At 38.6% G+C, this 22,095-nt stretch overlaps 1 protein-coding gene across 1 annotated transcript in view; it reads left to right on the forward strand.

Moving 5' to 3' along the window:
- Positions 1–22,095, forward strand: part of LOC139725696 (uncharacterized) — a 93,895-nt gene that overhangs the window by 22,004 nt on the left and 49,796 nt on the right. The window contains exon 2 of the mRNA XM_071636777.1: positions 13,594–13,752. Coding sequence (XP_071492878.1) covers positions 13,633–13,752 — 120 coding nt within the window. The 5' untranslated portion in view covers positions 13,594–13,632. The remainder of the gene's footprint in view (positions 1–13,593; positions 13,753–22,095) is intronic.

Consider the following 22,095-nt stretch of genomic DNA (forward strand, 5'->3'; position numbering starts at 1 on the left):
ATATTGAGGGAGAGAAATAGAGAGAGAGAGGGCAGGGTGAAAGATGGAATTTGCCAAGTTTTACCTCTGAAATGCTCCACCATTGCACCGTGTATGGATCCCTTTTTTAAGAAAAAAACCCAACAACAACATGAAACTCCTCCTGCTAGAGGATGTGAAGAAAGTCGGAAACAAAGTCAGGAATTGCCTGTGCCTGATTTGAACCTGACCAGATCGATGCTATCCCAACTCTCCCCCCTCCCTCCCTCCCTCCCTCCCACCCCCACCGCCGTCTCTCCCCAATAGCTTGCCCCTAGGTCTTGTCCATTAGTATGCGGAATTGCAAGACGGGCACTCTGCAAATAGATGCATGGTGCCGCATTCAACTGGTGCTCTCGCCGAATCCTCCTCCTTCTCCAACAGTGTGCCTTTACTTGCTACCCCTCCCCCCTCCCCCTCCCATCATGGTCATCATGTCAAATGCATCACCACCTCACTATTCTCCCTCTTTCTCAGGTCCTCCTTCCCCCCCCCCCCCCCCCCCCCCCCCCCCTCCCCACATCTTCCACATCAACTCAATTCTCCATACCTGCAAAGATCCCATCCCAGAGAAATCTTCCATAATTCGACGGGGGAAAAAATGAAAAGAGGATAGCTTTTGACTCGGACATAATCTTTGCCTATTGCGCCCTGAGCAGATTAATCCTCCTAAGTGGAGTGTGGCAAAGTGTAATTCGCTTCTCCCTGCGCCTGATTCGCCCCCTTCTTTAGGGCGATACTCCTTGAAGAAACAGAGAAGAAACAGTGAGATGACTGCAGCTGTGACGAAATTTTGCATTGTTTTTTGAAGTGTATCTTTGCAAATTTTATTGCAGTGCCTGCCCTGTGAGTTGGTTGAGTCATGAATATAGTATTTCCAAGTCCCCAGCATTGAGGGTAGGGGCTTATGGGCATTAATATTTTAGCATGGCCTGCTGGGAAATCAGGTATTTTTTATGCTTGGCCTGAGTTTCGCACCACTGAATATTAATTGTGGCATCTTGCTGGATAAAGGCAGTAGAGTTCAGAGATTTAAAATGGGGATTGGAGGGGGGGGGAGAGAAAAGCCACCCGTGAATGTAAATTTAGGCAATTCCAGATAGTTGGGTGCAGATTATTCAGTCAAAGTGCAATTTACTTGTAGATGGAGTTTTGGCCACTTGGGACTAGTGACAGAACCCAATGCAGTACATCATTTGGAGTTGAACAAAACAAGCTCTTCCTAATAGGCCACTTTTCCCATTTTCCCATTTCTACCAACTTCATTAAAAAAACAAACGAAAAAACAAAAAGCCCTGATGGCATAAAAAGGGCAGCTCATTTCAAAGATCATCTTACACTTCCAGTGGGCATTGAAAAAAAAAAAAATATCTGTGTGGAAGTCACTTGCCTCAAAAAGGCAAGCAAGCAAACATTATACCATAATATTTATGCAACAAGGCTAGTTGCAAATCTCATATAAACACTTCCTCCTCTTGATTTCCCAGCAAGCTGTATTCAATTAGCTACATGTATGCAGGTTGGCAAATAAAATCCTAATCATTCACTAATAAAGTCCCAACTGCTCAATGAGGTAGCCCCAAAGAGGCAGTACTATGCGCTTGCTGCAATGTGCTCTCTATTTTCCACTAGCCCTTTGTTAAAAGGATACTTGTGATTTCATTGCAGGATAACAGCTCATTAAACATTGTATGTTTGAAGTACAAAAGCTGAATTGTAAACTCCTCTCTAGTATCAGAAAACAATTGCCATATATTCCTCCCCCCCCCCCCACAGTAATATCAATTATTTCAATGTCCCTTGATGCACAATTAATGGGATCTGCTTTCTCTTTTGGATGTTTAAAAAGTGAGAATGACAGCTTCCAGCGATGAAATGAACAACACGCACACACACACACAAACACACAATGTTGTAAAACGAGACGTTAGACCATTTCCTTGACAAATGTGTCATTCACTTTGTTCAAACTCGACAGTTTTATGCCTTTATTGTACTACACATTCATATCAACCTACGTGTATAAAGTTTTTAGGGTCTGCTATTCAGAAAATGTAGAGAATTTTGTGTTGAGCAGAATGCCTGACCAGATATTAGGGTAAAATCATGATCATTCCATAGAAATTGAATTTCATGTTTGAAAATTCCCTGTATACCTCAGCCTTAAAAACAACAACAAAGAAATGACAAGAACAGAAGAGAAACAAGGTACATAGATAATCTCTAGACTATATTGTAAAGTGATTGCATTCATAATTTTGAGCACTCCTATTTTTCATGATTTCAAATTTTTGCTGAGACTAGCTTAATAGGAAAAAGACATCCTCTGAAGACAAAAATTGCTTTTCAAAATTTCGGTTGAATTATGAATGTGACGGTTCCAATGTGAATATGTAGTGTAGCTTCTGTGTGTAGTACTTTCTAGTGAATGATTCATGGACATATCCTTCAAAAGTAATGTTCATCCTTTTTATGAATGATTTTTTGTATCAGCTTTAGTCACTTTATAGTCACTTTGTTTGCCATTCTGTCAAAATCCAAAATTCTATTCACAAAGATTTCAGTGGATATAATAACTTTCCATCCGAGGGCTTCCAAGTGTACATTGCATTCATAAAGTCTTTTTTTTTTCAATTTTGTATCTGCTGTGCAGAACTGTTTCTTGTTGCAAGAGATTCAAGCGGCACAGACTGTAATAAATGGCAAACCGTGGAAATGAACTGCCTGTATTCATTATGAGACACATATTAATGAACAGAAATAGATGTCATCCAGGGTTTATGAAATTGGAAGTTTAATGCACATGTTCAATAGAAGTCTTTGTTGCATGTATTGACACTGTCAATTTTGAAGCCAGACTGCAATATTATGCAGTCATGCAGTGAAAACATGGACCATTGACAGTATGTGTAGCTCAAATGCAGACAGACAGAGAAAAAAAAAGTCATGGGGAGAAACATTAAATTGACAAAAAAAAACAAAAACAAACCCAACAGTGTAGAAGTAGAAATTGCAAGTCCTTGAATTATGGCTTTCATACAATATGTATATTTTCCTTAGTCCCAGACACATGATGTAATATGAATGTGGTCTCTATTTTTTACTTTGCTTTTTTTTTTAGCTCCATTTATTATTTTTTCCAGTTTCCCAGCAGTTCTCTATTCCCAGAGGGTCGTTTGAGTACGTACCTTTGCAAATGGCATGATTTGGGTTTCACAAATCTCACCAGCAGAGTGCTGTCCTCTTTGGTTGCTAATAAAAATTGCAAGCGTCAAAGCTGAAAAGACTCCTTAATGAGGTGGTTTTTCAAAGGAATAAAAAAATCAGGGATTTTAATGATTACTTGTGCAGGAAAAAGAAGGTGTTTGAGTGTTTAAATGTCAAAGACTGCCTCTCAAACTGTATTTGGACTGTGCTTTCCATGGAGCTTGTTACTCTTTTGCTTCTTGTTGACCTAGATATGATCTCGAGATACCTAATGAACCCATTGAGGATGGGCTGGTATTGCTACAACACGCATTTCCCATAGATCCTTGCCCGAGTATACTCGGGACTCATCCTCAACTGGTTTTAACATACCTGCTTGACTGCATGTAAACTTCAAGGCTCATTTTCACATTACTATGTCTGTCTGGTTGCCAGCTTTATTACCATTTAATTGATAAAATGAGATTCTTTTACACGTAACAAATACATCAATGGAATTTTCTTAGCCATGTGAATCTCAAATATATCTAGACAAAAATTATAGAATTTATTTTTCCACATACAATTCCATCTTCCTTTTTAAAGATAATCTCTGTATTTTCTGATATGTCAATAGAATATATAAAGTTTCTTTTCTCCATGCCCCCCCCCCCCCCCCACCCTGTGAAATAAAATGACATGAGGAACCCAATCCATTTGTTGCTTTCACTTGACTATGGTGTGCTTGTATAATATTCTAATGTTTTATGCAGTGAAATTGCCACTATTGTTGCTGTAATTTCTTTTTACATCCTGGAATATTTTTTTCTCCCACAACTGATAGGCAAAGGAGTAGAAATACAGATTTGCGAGAACACGAAACCAAAAAGACAAAGATGTTGTAGCAAGGTGTGATAGGACAGCGTAGATCACTGGAATGGATATAAGAATGTGGAGATGTGTCCAAATATGGCACTTGGGTGAAAGGGGAAAAAGCAATTGGTTAAGTAATAATTTGCAGCTTAACTCTCCATTCCGGAGAAGCCAAAATCAAGAAAACGAAAAGATTATTTAGAACATGAATGAGGAACAGGGCAGGGTATGGGCCCTGTGATTTCAAATTGGTTGAATCCACTATATGTTTTGCTTTCATGAATGTGTTTATAGGTCAGTAAATTATTAGGGAGGAGTAATGATAAAGCATGTCATTGAAAAGGCACCCGTGGACTATTCAGTGCCAACGGAACGACAGGATGTCACACCACCCCCTCTCGGAACCCGCAAGAAGTGGGCAAAGTGAAAGTTAATCTTGTCCTTTAAAAGCAGTTTGGCATCCATGAGCTCTCGAGCCCCCTCACCCTTTTTACATTCCAGACTTTGTCTCCTTCTATCACCTCCATCTGGCCGTAAAATGCATCGGACATTGAATCATAGAATGTCCATATATTGCCATTGATTGAAAAGAGGCCCGCGCTCGGGGCGGTCGAGGGGGGACGGGAAAGGCTTGCAAGCATACAGGTACTCCAGCTGCGCGAACATGCAGCCGTGCGGAGTATAATACGCACGTCTACATGACTTGTGTGTGTGTATCCCTCTCAAACTTAATGCATCTCCCTGTTATTTTAAGGTTTTTGCCAATTCATCTTTGTTAGATGTAGATGTAGGGAGATGTGTGGAAATGTGTGCCTTATATCTGGTGGATTCGTGGACCTAATTTGCCCTCCGAGGCTTTGGGCACTGTACTCTAGGGGTTACCCTTCTCAAACTGAAGTCAATACTGTGGCCAAGACGTAGACATGAATTTTGTGTCTTGCCAGTTAAGTGCGGAGTAGGATTTCTTGTTCACTTTTTTCTATCAATAGATCTATGTACATGTGTATGTTTGTTTGTTTGTTTGTTTATCTTTAAATGAGCTATAAAACATCAATGGATTGTTTGCCAGTGTATGCCACTTTTAGTTGATGAAAACAAGTTTGTAGGGACAGGTAATGATAATTCTTACACAATTGTATGAATTAGTATGGCTCTTTCAATTGAAATACTACAGTGCATACATTCTATAAAGTGCTTGGTACATTTACAAATGTACTTTGTGATGTGCTGAGAGGTCAAGAAAATGTTATCTGTACATTATGTTTCTTGAAAACTTATTTGCAAGAGACTGTGTGTTTGAAAGACTTCCAAAGTGCAATCAGTTTCAATTGAACATCACAGTACATGTACAATGCATTTCACAAAATTTCAGAGATAATCTGTAATTCATTAATCCTGATGGAGCTTTGAGTGCCAATTGACACAGAAAACCTCTTGGCATTGTACACTCTGTCCAAAGTCCCTGGCACAAAAAAGGTTAAAGTATTATCAGATTTCTTGTGCCAAAGGGTAGCACATCAACAAAGATTGATTATATTCATGTAATAGATCATACCAGATTTGTTTGTTGTCTTTAGTTGTTATGACATTGTGTATTTTGAGGGACTTTGTATTGCAGCCTCATTCTGGCATTAAATTTCACTGACAGTGGTAGGTTCTTGTTTTAAAAAAAGTGATAATTAATCCAACAAATTCATCCCTGGTGTCCCCTAATTGAATGACCCCAACTAGAATTCTGCTATTGGCATGTAGTAATTGATCTCTTCTATTTCCCCAGAATTTCAGGTGTTGTTACCCACGCCGATGAAAATCGGCAGGGGGTTATGTAAAGGGTTCCGTATGTTTGTTTGTTTGTTTGTTTGTTTGTTTTTTTGTTTTTTTGTTTTTTTGTTTGTTTGTTTGTTTGTTTGTTTGTTTGTGTACAAGATAACAAGAGAACGGGTAAACGGATTTGCACGAAATGTTCAGGGAATGTTTGGATAATGACAGGAAAGAATCGATTAGATTTTGGTGATAATCGGTTGACCCTTGCAAATTCTGTGTGACCTTGAAGTTTTGACCCCATGGTATAGTGACCATTCCGAAAATTTCCCGTTTCTCACTTTGCGATTTTCCGCTACCATACGAACACATAAACTCCCCAACGATCCGACTTCGCTGCTCAAATGTTCGTAAGAATTCCGAAATTTACGTTTAGGCCTATTTGAGGGACTATGTCCTTCTAGATTTATGAAAGTTCGTTCTCCGTCATCACAAACTGGCCCGTATTTTGATGATTTTTCAAATTAACATTGATTGTTTTTTTTCGTTGGAGGAGCATTTTGCTCGGTCGCAGTCACACTGCACGATATGCGTGCTCAATATCAATGCGTGTGCAAGGCCGCTGAAAATGCATCGCGCTCTACACTGTTGGTGCAAAATTGCACCGGGGACGTTGCGGCGCTCGTTGGTGGCCGAATACTGGTGCAGTAGACATTTGCATTCAACCCTTGCATTGAATAATTCCCGTAGACACTAATCATAGGGGTAATTGCCTAGGGGGTACGTAAATTTTGTTTTTCTTTTTTGCTTTTGTGGATACCATCAAAGATCGTACACTCATACGACCTTTGATATTTGATGATTTTTCAAATTAACATTGATTGTTTTTTTCGTTGGAGGAGCATTTTGCTCGGTCGCAGTCACACTGCACGATATGCGTGCTCAATGTCAATGCGTGTGCAAGGCCGCTGAAAATGCATCGCGCTCTACACTGTTGGTGCAAAATTGCACCGGGGACGTTGCGGCGCTCGTTGGTGGCCGAATACTGGTGCAGTAGACATTTGCATTCAACCCTTGCATTGAATAATTCCCGTAGACACTAATCATAGGGGTAATTGCCTAGGGGGTACGTAAATTTTGTTTTTCTTTTTTGCTTTTGTGGATACCATCAAAGATCGTACACCCATACAACCTTTGATATCATCACACTCTCGGCTTGCTATAATCAAAATATCCCGCAAGAAAACGGCGTATTTCTCGATTTTTAGCGCTTTTTCCGCGACCCGTCGCGTAGACAATACTCTTAAAACTGGACTTAATTCGCGCGCGCTTGGAAAAGTTCCGATTCTGCACTTTTGACGGTGGAATTTGGGATTTTCGATGGATTTTTGGAGGAGACTTAAGGACTTTCCTGTACGTGAATGAGTGTTTAAATACCGTATGTGTAATGATGTGATTTGCGTGTGATGTGACTGTAGAACCAAAGATCGTACACTTCAGTGTACGATCTTTGGTAGAACTCACTGGCTGGTGATAAAGCACACTGGCAATTAAGTGGCCGAATTCTGGTAGATGACCGAATGCACATTATGTTTACCCCGACTTTGTACTTAGGCGTGGGTCTGCCGCCTTTGACGGCCCCTCTCTAGTTTTGTTTTGTTTTGTTTTTTCATTTTGTCTCATTCTGGTAGGGATATGAAGTGTGATCTCCCTATAAATTCCTATTTTCTCTGATTCTCTTATAAAATTCAAAAGTGCCCAATTATCACATTCTCATAATCATAAATCTCATCATCAAAATATAAAATATCAAAATATGATGACAAAGTTTAAGTGCACATGAATATTAAAAATTTGGATATATGTTCAGAACTGGTAAAATTCAGGATTGAGGGCAGGGAGCTTGCTTTGCAGATTTGCAATGCATCAGGGTAAACTTCCCCACCAGCATCATGTGATCACATTAGAAACAGATGATTTAGAATGTGAGAAAGAGGAAGAAAGTGCAATTGTCACAAGACTGAAGACTTATTCTTATCTCATTTGATTTTTTCCCCCTTTGGGGGAATGCTGATGGTTAGATTCTGTTGGCTCTGCAAATTGTGCAAGAAATCTGCACCAGTTGTCCTTGGGAAGAAGAGTATGAGTGGATATAGTCCTTTACCTAATGAAATTCAAGGCAGGAAGATGCAAGGTGTAGATACGCATCTTTGTGCTTTTGCACTACGAGTCCACATGTCATGGACCGATACCGAATTTGTGTCAATTTTGGTGTTAGCTCAAGGGAAGTCCATTTGTTAGGAAACATGCCATCATTTGTTCAGGAGCTGAGTGAAGTATAGTAGTAAAAATCCATTCTTAATTGACAAGGATTTTCTCTTTCTTCCTCTCTTGTCCTTTTCTTTCAACAAGCAATGAAGTTTGATTTTCTTTGTTCAAAAAAAAAAAAGCTTTACTAGACTGGATGAGGTCAGTCAATTTGACAAATCAAACAGCAAATATCTTTGATGTGACTCAGGTGCATATTGCAGAATGTTAACATATATAAGCATGCTTTTCTCATTTTGCTAATATGTATGTGTGTGTGTGTGTGTGTGTGTGTATTATTTTACTGTAATTTTTCGTTACATGAAGGAATCAGCGAAGGAGTAAATGGATGGCTTCCAAATATTTTATTCAGGCAATTTCCTTTATGTGTGTGTGTGGAAAAGAGTGAGGATGACTAGTCATGAATTGCCGTATGATTATCGTTTTATTTTTTGCAGTACCATTCATCCATTGGTCATTGGGGAAGTCTGAACAGATTGATCCCAAGATAATGGCATTCATTCACATTTTCTTTTTTTGAGACAATGTATCATACAATGTGAAGGTATGGTTTTCGTACTATATGATGTGGGCTTGTCACCTTTTTTAGCGTTGTAATCCATCCATCCACCTGTATCAAATGTCCCGTCGAGATTCCAATCACATGAGTAGAAATTTGAGGTGTGGAGCTGTGCAAATGATACGCAGAATTGATCGATTTGGGAAGATGTGGGTCTATCTTGATGGGGTCTGTGTGCAGATTTTGTGTATTATGTTTCTGTGTGTGCATTTCTGTGTTTCTACTTGTCTGATAGTGTGTGTTTGTACATTATATGGGTTCTTTTGCATTACCCTCTGATTGTGTGTGCTTGTGTGTATATGAGCATTTTTATGTGTCTGATTGTGCATGTGTGTATGTCTGTGTCTGTGTGTCTGTGTCTGTGTCTGTGTCTGTGTGTCTGTTTTTCTGAATGGTAGGAAATGACTAGAATTGATAGACTGACTCCTGTAAAAGTGGATAATTTCGCATGACTAATTTTTCGTGCTCGGCTGGGTAAGAAGAATTTCTCGTGTTTTTATTTCAGCGGAATCCAGACATCAACTACTGGAACACATGGCAAGCGAAGATATTCGCTTGCTTTTATTTTTGCACTTATTTCGGATTGCGCGAAATGGGCGAAAACATCAACACCGCAAAAATTTCTACTTGTACAGTTCAGTAGAAGATGAGAGCCCTTTTTAAAATGACACAGAATACAAATTGTAGGTATAGGAAGGGTTGAAGACTTGACCTGTGCCCCATCAGCTCATTGCCAGGAAAAAAGAAAAGAAAAAAAATTCCCTCATAGAAGCAGTTACCATGGCAACAAGTGGAAATCCTGAAAGCAGATTGGCTGTTGCAGAAGTAGATGCCACGTGCATTGTGTTGCTCAAAGTCTCCTCCATGAAGCAACAGGATCCTAGAGATGAGATAGTGAAGAATGGAGCATATTATGGTGGGGCGGATGGGGGGGGGGGGGAGGGGAGGGGCATGGGGTACGGGGTTCATATGAAAGAAGTTTCAGAGATAACAATGTATAATGTGGGTCAGTTGCTGTTGGCTACATGTGTAATTTGCGTGAGGACACATAGGTTTATAAGAGAGGACGACAGGGAGATAAAAGGCAGGGGGTGGGTGGGGTACAAGGGGTATATTTTAACTCTCGCGCATAGTCTCGGCTTCTGCTCTGTATCCAAAGGCAACGATTCTTGTCCATAGCTCATTCGATACCACCAGGCTGCGACCACCGCACTGGCGCTGTAACCAGAGCTTTTAATTGCAGTGTTTGCTTTCGGTCGACGAGTGTAATCCGAGAGAAACCGCTATCCATCTCATTCGTGCTTTGAGCTAAAGCTTGTAACTCCTGAATTCCTGGTGTATTGTTCATCTCTAAACTTAGAGTAGGGAGAGAAAAAAAAGTGTGTATTCATGTATACAACTCTTTTGTCAGATGTATGTCAAAGCCTAGATTATTTGTGTTGTACAAGGAAATCCACACAAATCAACTACCCCCAGCAGTGGTGTCAGTTCACTTGTGTATTGTTCTCATGTTTGGATTACGGGCATTCTATGTTTGCAATGCCAACCCAATCATATTGTTCCCAGCAAGAGTCATACCATGTCAAAATGATAGAATTTCTAAAAATTTCTTTCTCAGCTTATCTTATTACAAGTGTGACCTTAGTCCTACTATATCCAGTTGCATTTAAAAAAGAATATGTACATTTGATGGATCCTTAGAGCAAACATAAAAAAAAAATGTGAAAGGCTATCTGCCAAATATTGATGAAGATGTTAGGTCTTTTAGAATTCTTGTCACAGGAATATCTCCTACAGGTGTATAAAGGGTATCTTTGATTTAAGCAAACATGTGCATTGTAACAAATGTTGCTGTATTCCATAATGGGTTTGTGTCCACATTCAACAACAACAACAAAAGCATTTAACATGTATTGACTTTGACAATCATCATACTTCATCACTGCCAGATGTTTGCAGTGTAGATTGCCCCATTTTCCTTAAATTCCATGTAGATTATCCAAGAATTAAATGTAATATGAATTGATATTAACTGTGCCTGGGTAATTGTGGTATTTAGAGTCTGAAAGAATGAAAATACAGCTGAAAAGCAACTCTCATCATCTACAAGTGTATTTATAAGTTCCATTTCTGGTATGATGATTTGGGCACAATTTTTTCCTCAAGCGATGTTATGAAGGTAGTGAAGATGTTCACTGTACAGGCACAAATGTATGTCATACAAACATTTTTCAGTATTGGAAATGCAGTGGTTTGTTTGTTTGTTTGTTTGTTTGTTTTCCAAAGAAGAAGAACATAGTTTCTCCTTAATTTGATAATGCTTTGCAATCTTTGGCTTGCCCTCAGCAAAAAATAATTCTCAAAATTGCTCTTTCTCCTAGCAGAGGCAAGGATGTTCATAAAGCAGAGTTGTTTGAAAAGCCTGCCGTTATATTCACATCTACCAAAGATCATTCCCTATTTCTCATAATTTATCAATCCTTCACTCACAGGGCTTTATCTGTGCTAGTATACATCTGCATAATTCCATAATTGCATTAATAAGATTGTTTTTTTAAAAATCATTTTATATTGCATGAGTTGAGATACTCGACTGTCATTGCTTAGACAAATTTTTGAGGGGGAAAAATGAGTGGCATAGTCCTTTGTGCTACCATTGTCTCTGATATTCTGTGAATCTATTGAAAAAAATGGGTGTTTGTCAAAAAATTATATATTGTCAAACACTGCAAAGAGTTAACATTATTTTTGGATTGACCCTTTTTACTCTAAATTTTCCATAGACAGGATATTATGTAATTAGAATTTAAACCATTATTGGAACAGGTTAATACTGACATGGTATCTACTCCAAACTTTTTTAGGTTTGAAAGTGTTTCCGCACATCCATTTGAACTCCCAATAGGGAACTTCATTAGTCCTATACATTTAGAATTGTGTCATGCTCATGCTTTGTTTCAGGGATTCTCAGGGGCGGATCCAGGAATTCCGTAAAGGGGTGGCACCCTTACAAAATTAAAGGGGGGCACACGCGCCCCCATTTTTTTCTTTTTATTTCTTTTGTAGAGAAATAAAGAGGGTCATCTGCCTGATCCGCCCCCTCTGGATCTGCCACAGATTCTATATTTCTGTCAGGAGATGAGCTCAGTTCATATGGTTCTGAATCTATCTCTCTCTCTGTCTCTCATCTGTTTCATGTGTCTAATTCTTGTGGATATTTTTAGTCCCTGGATCTCTAATCTGCATGACCTCATTATCAGACTTCCATGTGACATTCCGCAGACCAATAAATGAATAGGAAAACGACTCCCAATTTCTGTCCCCTTTCCCATTAACAGTCTAATTTTCTATCATTTGAGTTTGTAAACAGTTTCAGCTCTGCATTGCATAGGCCATGTTTCACTGTTTGATAATAGTCTATGCAAGTCCTGTCTTTGAATACAGATGTCATCGATATGTTTTCGTGTGTTTATGAGGCATTTTCATCATGGTGGTTTTACATGTATTTTATAAACAAAGTTTTGAAAGTCTACAAATATTACGGATTTTTGCCAGTGACAGGAGAGTGATGTTTACCCTTTTTATGTTGGAACATAAGTATCCAGTATCATCAGAAAGAGATGGTATACATTGTAGTAGTTCTTTTCTTTTTCAATGATGATTTTAACCACCTGCAAAATTGTCTTATGAAATATTGAAATCCGTTGTTACTATGTTCACAATATATGTGTGATATATAGTGTTGTGTATTTCTGCAACTTATTCCACTTTCTTTGTGTGTGTTGGGGGTATGTTATATCTTTGATCCTCCAATATCCATATCCATCCATTTGTCCTGTCCTATGCCTTCTCCCTTTTCCTATCTTTTGCAATTAAACTCCATCACATTTTGGATTCTGGATCACTGTTTCTTTCCTTTTCATGTCATCCTCTCTATTTTGTTTTTGTTGTTGTCCCATTTGTGTGTGTTTGTGCATTAAAGGGGATGGCTAGTAACCGATCAGTGGGACTCATTTAAGAGTACATTATATATCTACTGTTGTGTGAAAATTATTTCCTTCAGAACGGTCTCATATTCAAGTAATGTGCAGATTAATGCCCCGTCACTGACCAGGTACGCTAACCTGGAAACATTAAACTGCACATTACTTGAATATGAGATCATTCTGAAGCAAATAATTTTCACACAACAATAGATACTCTTAAATGAATCCCACAAGGATTGGAACAATCATCCTCCAGCATTCCCACTGATTCCCACTGATCAGTTAAACATGTCCATTCTATATTCCTGTACATTCATATCATTTTCACAGCTCTTTGTCTCCTTTAAAGGTCCTGTTTACCTGTGGGAGCAGTGATTAAAAATTTTTTCAAGATATCACATTTAATGCAGTGTGTGTAGGTCAGTTGTATCACAAAAAAACCTATCATATAAAAATTTCACAATAAAACCTAGAATATAAGGAGATATCACTATTTTTCTCAATAAACTGTAACTGTAGACAGTTTAGTCTGGAAACATTTTTATTATAATTATTGTTCACATTTTGTATATTTAACAATATTTAACATTGATTATACTGATTCAATTTTTTACATTGGTTGTTTCTGCCCCTAACTCACATTTTAGAACTATTTTGAAGCACTAGTGCTGGGTTTTTATTTCATCTACAAATGGTAATTAATGCCTTTAATACTGTCTTGTATTAGTCATTCCCATCATTCTTATATTGCTATCTTGACATCTCTTTTTCTTTCATTCTCATTCATTGTGTCACCTCTTTCTGTTGCTTCTCTTTTGTTATTTGTTTTGTTTGTTTTGGTTCTCACTCTTTTCTTTTTTCTCTCTCTCTCCCACATCCCAGTTGGCTGCAGGCACCTGAGGCAATGACTGCTCATTAATTATGGATGTGACGGCCACCAATCCTAGCTTTGCGCAGACAAAGGTCAAAAGCGAGCCGGGCATTGCGGGAATCGTCACCGCTCCCTCCGCCGTGCAGACTCAACTCATCACAGCCGTACAGGTGAGGGAGAAAATGTCAAGTGCAGCGGTGCTGGGTATTTCACACAACCACTAGCGCCATCATGCATACGCTTACTCACATGCACACATACACACACAAACACACACACACACATATGCATGCACACACATACACACACTAGCTCGCACACACACACACACACACACACACACAAGGATGCATAACTATGGAGCCACTATGCTATGCCTCACTCCCTTGATACACACTGCATCCACCGCTCACATTGGGCGCTACTGCGCAGCAGAGTAAATCAAATCCGGGGCAAGTCATGCAAATGCAGTCCAAAGCAATGCGGAGGAGCCCAAAGACAGTAAGGGGGGCACACAGATTTACGAAGAGGGGGGAGAGGAAAAAAGCGTGAATTTAATTTGGTAATAGCTCTGGAAAATTTATATCAAATTATCACACCATTTGAAATGCTAAGCAAACTGGCCGTCAACATATTTGGTCCCATTATCTGGTTGGGGGATCCGTTCGCTCCCTTTCTGGCCTGACTTTCTTGGGGATCTTTTGTGTCTGGCTAATATATTCATGTCTGGCTTTGTGAAAGGAGGTCACTTTGGGGGAACCGTGGAAAGTCGCAAATGTGGATTGGGGCGCGATGGCGTCGCGCTAGTGCTCCGAAAATGTGGAAAGACAGAGGGGAGTTGGGATCTTACGAGAGCCCAACGCCGGAATGCTCCATTAGAGTGAACACTGTTTGCTTTATCTTGCCAAAGGAGTCAGAAACGTTGGCTCCGCTGCGCTCAAGACGCCTGCTCTCTCTCTCCCCCTCTCTCTGCCGATCGAGGTAGCGATGGTCCTGCGCTAGACTACGAAGGTAAGTGGGTCAGAACATCTGCATATACTCCTAATTGGCTACTTAGCAATGTGCATTGCATTTCAGTTGGTAAAATGTATTTTGACTGACTGATTATGTGCTGCCGAGAGTGTGTGTATGTTAAGGGGGGGGGGATGGGGGTTAGGTTAGGGTGGGGTGGAGGAGGAGAGGGGGGAGGGGTGGGGTAGAAGGCAAAGTGGGGAGGATGCCAGAGTAACAAGAATATGATTGACAGGTGCCTCCCATACATCATGTACACGTATCTTGACTTCATTACCAGAGTCTCTGTAGAGACTTTTCGGATTCCACGTTCATTGACTGGGCCAGATAGTGATGCTGTATAAATGACTTGTTATGTCGGCAGTGCTGTTCCTCAAGTGTGTTTTTTTTTTTTCAGTTGCATTCATTCATTCGTGAATGTCATTTATTCTTTTCTTGTCCAGAGTGGTAATGATGCCTACATAGAACATAACTCCACAGATAACACATTCAGTAAGAACCAGTGCACTACACTGTAGTTTCATATCAGTTCTCACTCATATCTACTGAAGTAGGGCTTCCACAATGTATCACATTGTGTGTAGAGTATCATCTACATGTGTAGGCATGCAATTTGTGATATGAATTCTCTGAGTGTTGAGGTGATAACTAGAGTATTGCTTCACTCTCTCTCTCTCTCTCTCTTTATTTTTACATGACTTTATACAAAGTTGTGTGCACATACATTGTCGATTATATTTTGTAGATAATGACACTTAGCAATCTGGAAATATAATTCACCCTGTGTATTGTAAGTATCACAAACACAAATGCAACATGGTTTTCATATTAAGGGGCTCTGGACAGCTACATCCAGATAATGATGAGGGTGTCATTTATATCTACTCTCTCTCTAAAAAAATAAAATACAAACAAACAAACAAACAAGTGAAAATGTTCACTCTTGAAGGAGAGAATAACAGAATAGACTGAGTTTAGAGTGAATTTAAGCAATTTTTTGGGTGAAAATATTTGTGATTCCTAAGGTTACTCCAAATTATGTGAAAAGAAACCATATATTATTTAACTTAGAATTAGTTATACACTAGTTAAAGATTGAACAAGAATTACTATTAATTGTTTTTAAATGTAAGAACATGTCGTAGAAAATGTTTATTGTTGCACACATTTGTTACCGGAACTTGGACATCATGAATACTTTACATGCAGGTGAACGTGACATGAGCCAATATTGTATCTTTAATTACATATTATTTTACCTATTTTCTAAGAGGTAAAAGATTTATACATATATATATATATATATATATATATATATATATATATATATATATATATACAGGAGTAAAAAGTGCATCCATATGTATCTGGATGAAATTGGGTCTGAATACATTGATAGCTATCTATAGATGATATCTTTTCTAGATATGCTTGTACTCTTCTTTGATGGTTGTTTTTAATTTTAGCATAATTTTCTTCTGCCATGGTTTTCCAATAAAGTACACATGCTACAAAAAGTGTATAACATTGTCCTTTTTCTCAGAATTTCATGTTGAATTTTGTTTTTGATCCTTTAAACTGAAGGAAATGATTTGAACTGATAAACTGTTTATGTGCATCATAGGAAAGGTGTATATGAGAATACATTGTAGAATATTCTGTAGGAAAAAGAAATATTTCTTCAATATCCTTTGCTGATATTCTCATAGAATTGATGGGCAGTTCTTTTTGACCTTGTGTTCATATCTTTTTCTCATATTTGAATTCAAATACCATCAAACTGTGTAGACTATTCAATTGAGATTTAATTGTCGTCGGCTGAGAACCATTAAGTGTGTTACCGCAGTTTTGGGGGATATCAAATTATTGGTATCACATTGTCGAGCTCAATATCATCATGGTATTGTTTTTAGATTATTTTCATTTTCAGTAAAACGGTAAAAAATCAAAATCAAAAGAGTGCGACTGTGCCCAATATTTAGAACAATGCTTATAAATCTACCCACTTTGATTAAATGAGCTTTTTATGTCATGAAAATTGTTTCTTTTCCATTTACGCTCAAATCTTAGAACGTGATAATGCCCTTTTTGTTTGCAGCTGATGTTGTTGTACCACTTCCCAATCCACTCCCATGAAGAGAGAGAGACAGAAAGAAAGAAAGAAAGATATTTGGAGCAGGATGAAAAAAAATAAAGTGCATAGGCACTCAGTGTTACTAGGTAACACTAATGAACAGTAAAAATTCAAGTAACCAGAATAGTACAAGGTTTAATAATCAACGTCAGATGTATAATTGGAAAGTTTTGGGACTGACCAGGTTCAGCTCTATTCAGGACACCATGACTGGAATTCGCGAAAAGGTAGTTTAAATTTAGCCCATGGATTATGTAAATTTCAACCGCGTAAATGCGCTTGATGTTTGGTGTATGGCAGCAGACATCCAATAACGAATGCGCGCTGATGCACAAACGTGAATCCTGCCTGTTTCGCACTTGTTTTTTAGTCTATAGACTAAATTTAAAGCCATGGATTTGATTTCAAATACCTTCGTGAATTCAGGACAGAGATGTGGGTCATAGACTCATTGTGTGTGTGTATTATAGCATTTAACCCATTGAGGACGGGCTTATTTTGCTAGATATGTAACATGCATTTCCTGTAGACACTTGCGCGAGTATCCTCGGGACTAGTCTTCAACGGGCTAAAAAAATCTATGGTATTCATTACCCGTCCATAGTAAATATGTTCCCAGTTTCATTATTCTGAGCATGGACCTATAAATATACATGGACTGTTCACGGCAGTCTTTCTTTGATGTAATCATCGTCGCAGACTCATGATTATGTGCAACTTAATGAGTACATTCAGGTGTCTGGACAATAACGATTGTGTGATCATGTATCGTCACTAACAAAAGAATCGTTTCCCTCATTTCACTCTTGTTTCGCTGATGTGCCTTTTTCAGACGGATATGTCTTTGAATAAATACAGATGATGAGGAGCAGCAAAACTTGAAAACATGACAAATTTTGTGTCAAAAGATAGGTAATTGCTGATTTGCACATTTTCGCACACACAAATAAGACCTTGCCTAATGGCAAGATATACCTGTTCTCTACCATTACCATCCCTTCTTGCTCTGGAATAAGCTGCGGAAAAGTGAAATATCGAGATCACAAATGACAATCATCTGCCAAAATGTTATCTTTCTTTTAAAAACTGCCTGCTTCTCCCAAGCAAAATTGTTTGAGGCATGATTTCCTAACACACACTACAACTGCACATTTACTTTACTTGATTTTTGTGAGTTATTTTCTTCTGCGCATGTATAGTTTTAGATTTCTCGAATCTCCATCTTGTTCTTCTCCCGGCTTGCTGGCAGTGACGATGATGGGATCAAAGCAGTGAAGCATGTTAAAAATGCCTTTGTGGCGCTTGTGAGATGTACAGGTGCATTAACGATACGATGAATATATCCTTGTTTATTAGGTCCATGTTCTGAGGAAAGGCCTGAATGACCTACTTCCATGATATACTAGCTTTATGAAAGGATTTGAATGTCTAGGGATGCAAAAGGGACGCATGAACTTTGAAGACAGTGGAGATGCAAGTGAGAAAGGGGGGGGGGGAGAAGGGCTGGGAGAAAGGAAGGGCATTAACTAAAGAAGAGACATGGGGGTGTTTCACAAGGTTCCTTGACATTTGCTCAGACTGCGGCAATTGCTCTCGTGAAATGTCTGCACACTAAGCCAAACATAAATTATACCCACAAACATAATCCTCACCCTAATCCTAATCCTTACATCAGACTAAGCCTAATACCCCATCACAACTCTAACCCTTAGTCTTTGGAGAAAATGAGACTAGAGCAATTGTTGGAGGAGGCAAATGTTATGTCACCATTTCACAAAGAATTTAAATGTCAATCTTAAAAGTGAAAATCAACTTACAAGTATGGTATGCCATTAGCTTCCCTATTCAGTTTCATTCTATGTTTTGAGAATCAACTTCCCAGTTTTATCAAAATTTGCAGAAAAATTCCTTTTTCCTTTATTCTGTTTTGTATAATAATGGCCGCATGTCAAAGTCTCAAAGGTTTGTTTTCATCAGGAAGTTAGAATATTATTAATAAAGTCACACACAGCATCATGAATTTAGGTTGATCTTAACTTTTTATGATCAACTGAATGTTCTTTGTGAAACACCTCCTAGGACGGAATCAATTGCAAGGAAGGAAGAGCGAAAGTGTGGGCCAGGGGAGGGACAAGAAGAAAAATGGACCAAACAAGTTTTAATGGTGTGCAAAATTACTTCGATTCAGATTTCTAGAGTTCATTTTTATTAGTACAAGTTTGTACGTTATCAGTAGTGTATCATAGCATTTATGCAATTCCCATTAAAACCCATGCACCACCTATGGCAGCATCTATGCGCCTCGGTATTCCGGCGAAACAATGTCCGCCTCTGCCCTGCCCTTTGACCCCCGCCCGGGACAGTAAAACGCTCCCCCTCGGACGTGACCTTGCACACATACTGTACATCCAAATGTACGACATGCAACCAGTGCAGTGCACACTTGAAGACTTACAGCCATTGTCTTGCCCTTTTAAAAGCATGCGGGGTAGCAGACAAACGGAACATCAATAACAAATTCATGGGGGAGTCCATTAGACAGACCTGCCCTTGATCAGGGGGGAAAAATATCTCAGTGACGTGACGAGTTGCAGCCCCAAGATGGGATTGCCCGCAGGTTTCCACTTGGCCGGAATAAATCAAGGAGAGACACTAGACACTTTTATGAGATGTTTCTGGGAATTCTTGGCAAAAAGTGAGATGAGTATGACACATATCTGTGTAGGAGAAGCACCTTGACTTTTTTTTTTCGTTTTAATGTGTGTTTGTGTGTGTGTGTGTGTGTGTGTGTGTGTGTGTGCTGAGCGGCTCAAAAACATATTCATGGGTTGTTGAATTCGTGCTGTGCAATTGTCAACCCATTTATTATGTGCAGAGAAAATCGTTAAGATATTTTCGCATGCTTTGGAATTCGCACTAGCCGGAAGTAGCCCAAAATTAGTGTACATGTACCACGAAAATGTCTGTGTTTACAGTTGAACAATATATCTCCAGGTACAATGTATTTTGAAAGTAGTTTATAAAAAAATTGTATTGCCTTATATTTTCTCTCGTTTTTTTAATGCAGCAATTTCTTTACTCCTCTCCCTTTCGCTCTCTCTCTCTCTGCTCACACACACACACACACACACACACTTATCTTTCCTTTGCTATGTTTTTCATCCTCGGTACTCATTTGTTTAACAGTGTATAATGCTTTACAATTTTGCAATGTTTTTATGAATTTAACTTTTCGATTTTATTTCTGTGTCAATTTTATGTAAGCTCCCACTGTTGAATAGTCTCCAGACTTTTTGATGAGTGACAATAACAACCGAATTGAAATGAAATAAAAGTCTTCCTTAGCCCCAGCTGTGCTACTTGGGCCCTATTTTATGAAAAGATTTGATTGTAAATTCCCTTACCCCTTACGACACAGGCTGCCTTAGACTTTATGGTAGAAATCAAATCAATTATAACTCTTCATAAAACAGGGCCTTGATGTGATTCTAAGCCGGTTACTTATGAAATTTGTTTAGGATGATTCCACTGCCCCCTTTTTTTTTCCTCAGTGTTTTATCAAAAATATGACACTTTCATTAAATGCTACATAAAGAAATTTTGCTCATATTTATCAAAAAAAAAAAAAATCTGCCCTTTTCTAGTCTGACTTCAAGATGACCTGAAAAAGACTTCAAGATGACCTGAAATGATAATTCAAAGTGTCACTTGTTAGTCAAGTTTCTTTTTTGTTTTTTTAAGGGGGTAGGTCATTTTTGTGGAGTGAACTAAAGCTGGAATTATGTGATTCATCTTCTTGTCATAATCCTAGATGGAGGTATGGCAGGAAAAGTGACCTCTTTTACTTAACGAATATGTTTTTTCAATCTATTTTCTTATGTACACAGTGTACAGTGGGTGTGTATTGATATTTTTATATATATATATGTGTTTATTTGTGCCGTTGATTTTGCTGTAACATGAGCGCCACTTTCCAATCCAGAGAATATTTTACAACTTCAATCATAACACCAGTTGGCCCACGCAGACCTTGATTCGTGGACTGTTTGAGTGACAATGTACTGGCTTGTGCGCATTGCCAATTGCAAGGTGTCGTGGCAATTCATGACTGCGTCTCACAATCCTAATATTGCGTCTATATGTACATAATGCATTAAAGATGAAATAGCACACGGCTGCAGAGCACTTTAAGAAAAAATGCAAATTATATTGAATGATATGGCTAGTGTGCTATACAAGAAATGGGCAAATTTTTCCAGTACTTTTAGATGGCGATTTACACTTTGTAGTCCAGGGGCGGATCCAGGAATTCCGTAAAGAGGGGGCGCGTTTACAAAATTAAAGGGGGGGCGCACGCACCCCTCCCCCCATTTTTTTCTTTTTATTTCTTTTGTTTCAACAAAAAATAAAGGGGGGGCGTGCGCCGGTTGCGGTCCTCCCTGGATCCGCCCCTGTAGTCCAAGATCATGGCCCCCGTTGCATAAAACTACACATGTATGGTCTTGTTTCAGATCAATGGTGTAACTTTGAAAATGACTACTTTATGAACTCTAAAAAATAAGTACAAAGTCGTGTTCCCTTTTCCTTTGGAGGTTTGAAAGGGCACTAAAAGTGCTACCTCCCGTAGCATAACAAACTTATGTGGTCAATTCATCTCCTTGCCAGGATGGCATACGTGGTCCAAAAGTGCCATTCTTCAGATACAAATTTTACAAGGTTTTAGGGTAATCAATATTATGTTATGAAGCTTTCCAAAATTAAAATCTTATTATTGCTGTTGTAGAAGAAGAGGAGTCATACTAAATACCTATCACCATTGGAACACTACAACATCTCATATGTGTATGTGACACTACCTTTAAAGGGGTGTTTCGGACGTGACATTTTCCGTTAACAAATTAGGGTCTAGTAGAATTAGTGCTTGGAATAAGTAAATTCAAAAAGAGAGCATCAAATCATTATTTAAGGCATGGCCAATGATGTGTAGATTTACATGTAGCAGTATGAAGGCATCACCCATGCTTGAATAGAAAACATTCAAAAATACATTTTTGTTAACAATTTTCCGTTAACTTTTTGTCACGTCCGAAACAAATTTCAAATTGAGATAATCAATACAAAAAAATATAACTAAACAGTTTTCACCATTTCTAAATCACCACTGCTACTCTCATAAGAGTCTGTGAATATTAGAAAAGTGTTTGTTTTTTAAAAAAAATTTTCTGGGAATTTTACGTTTTCCGTTAACACATGTCACGTCCGAAACACCATGTCACATCCAAAACATACACATGATAACTTTCAAGTCAGGTTCTCCACTAACAGACTTACCAGGTAAATAGTTGCTTGTCTGACTTTCATAACAACA

Source organism: Diadema antillarum, unplaced genomic scaffold (genome assembly GCF_040938485.1).
Source record: "Diadema antillarum isolate AM-2024a unplaced genomic scaffold, OU_Dant_1.0 seq00000054_RagTag, whole genome shotgun sequence".
NCBI classification, from domain to species: Eukaryota; Metazoa; Echinodermata; class Echinoidea; order Diadematoida; family Diadematidae; genus Diadema; species Diadema antillarum.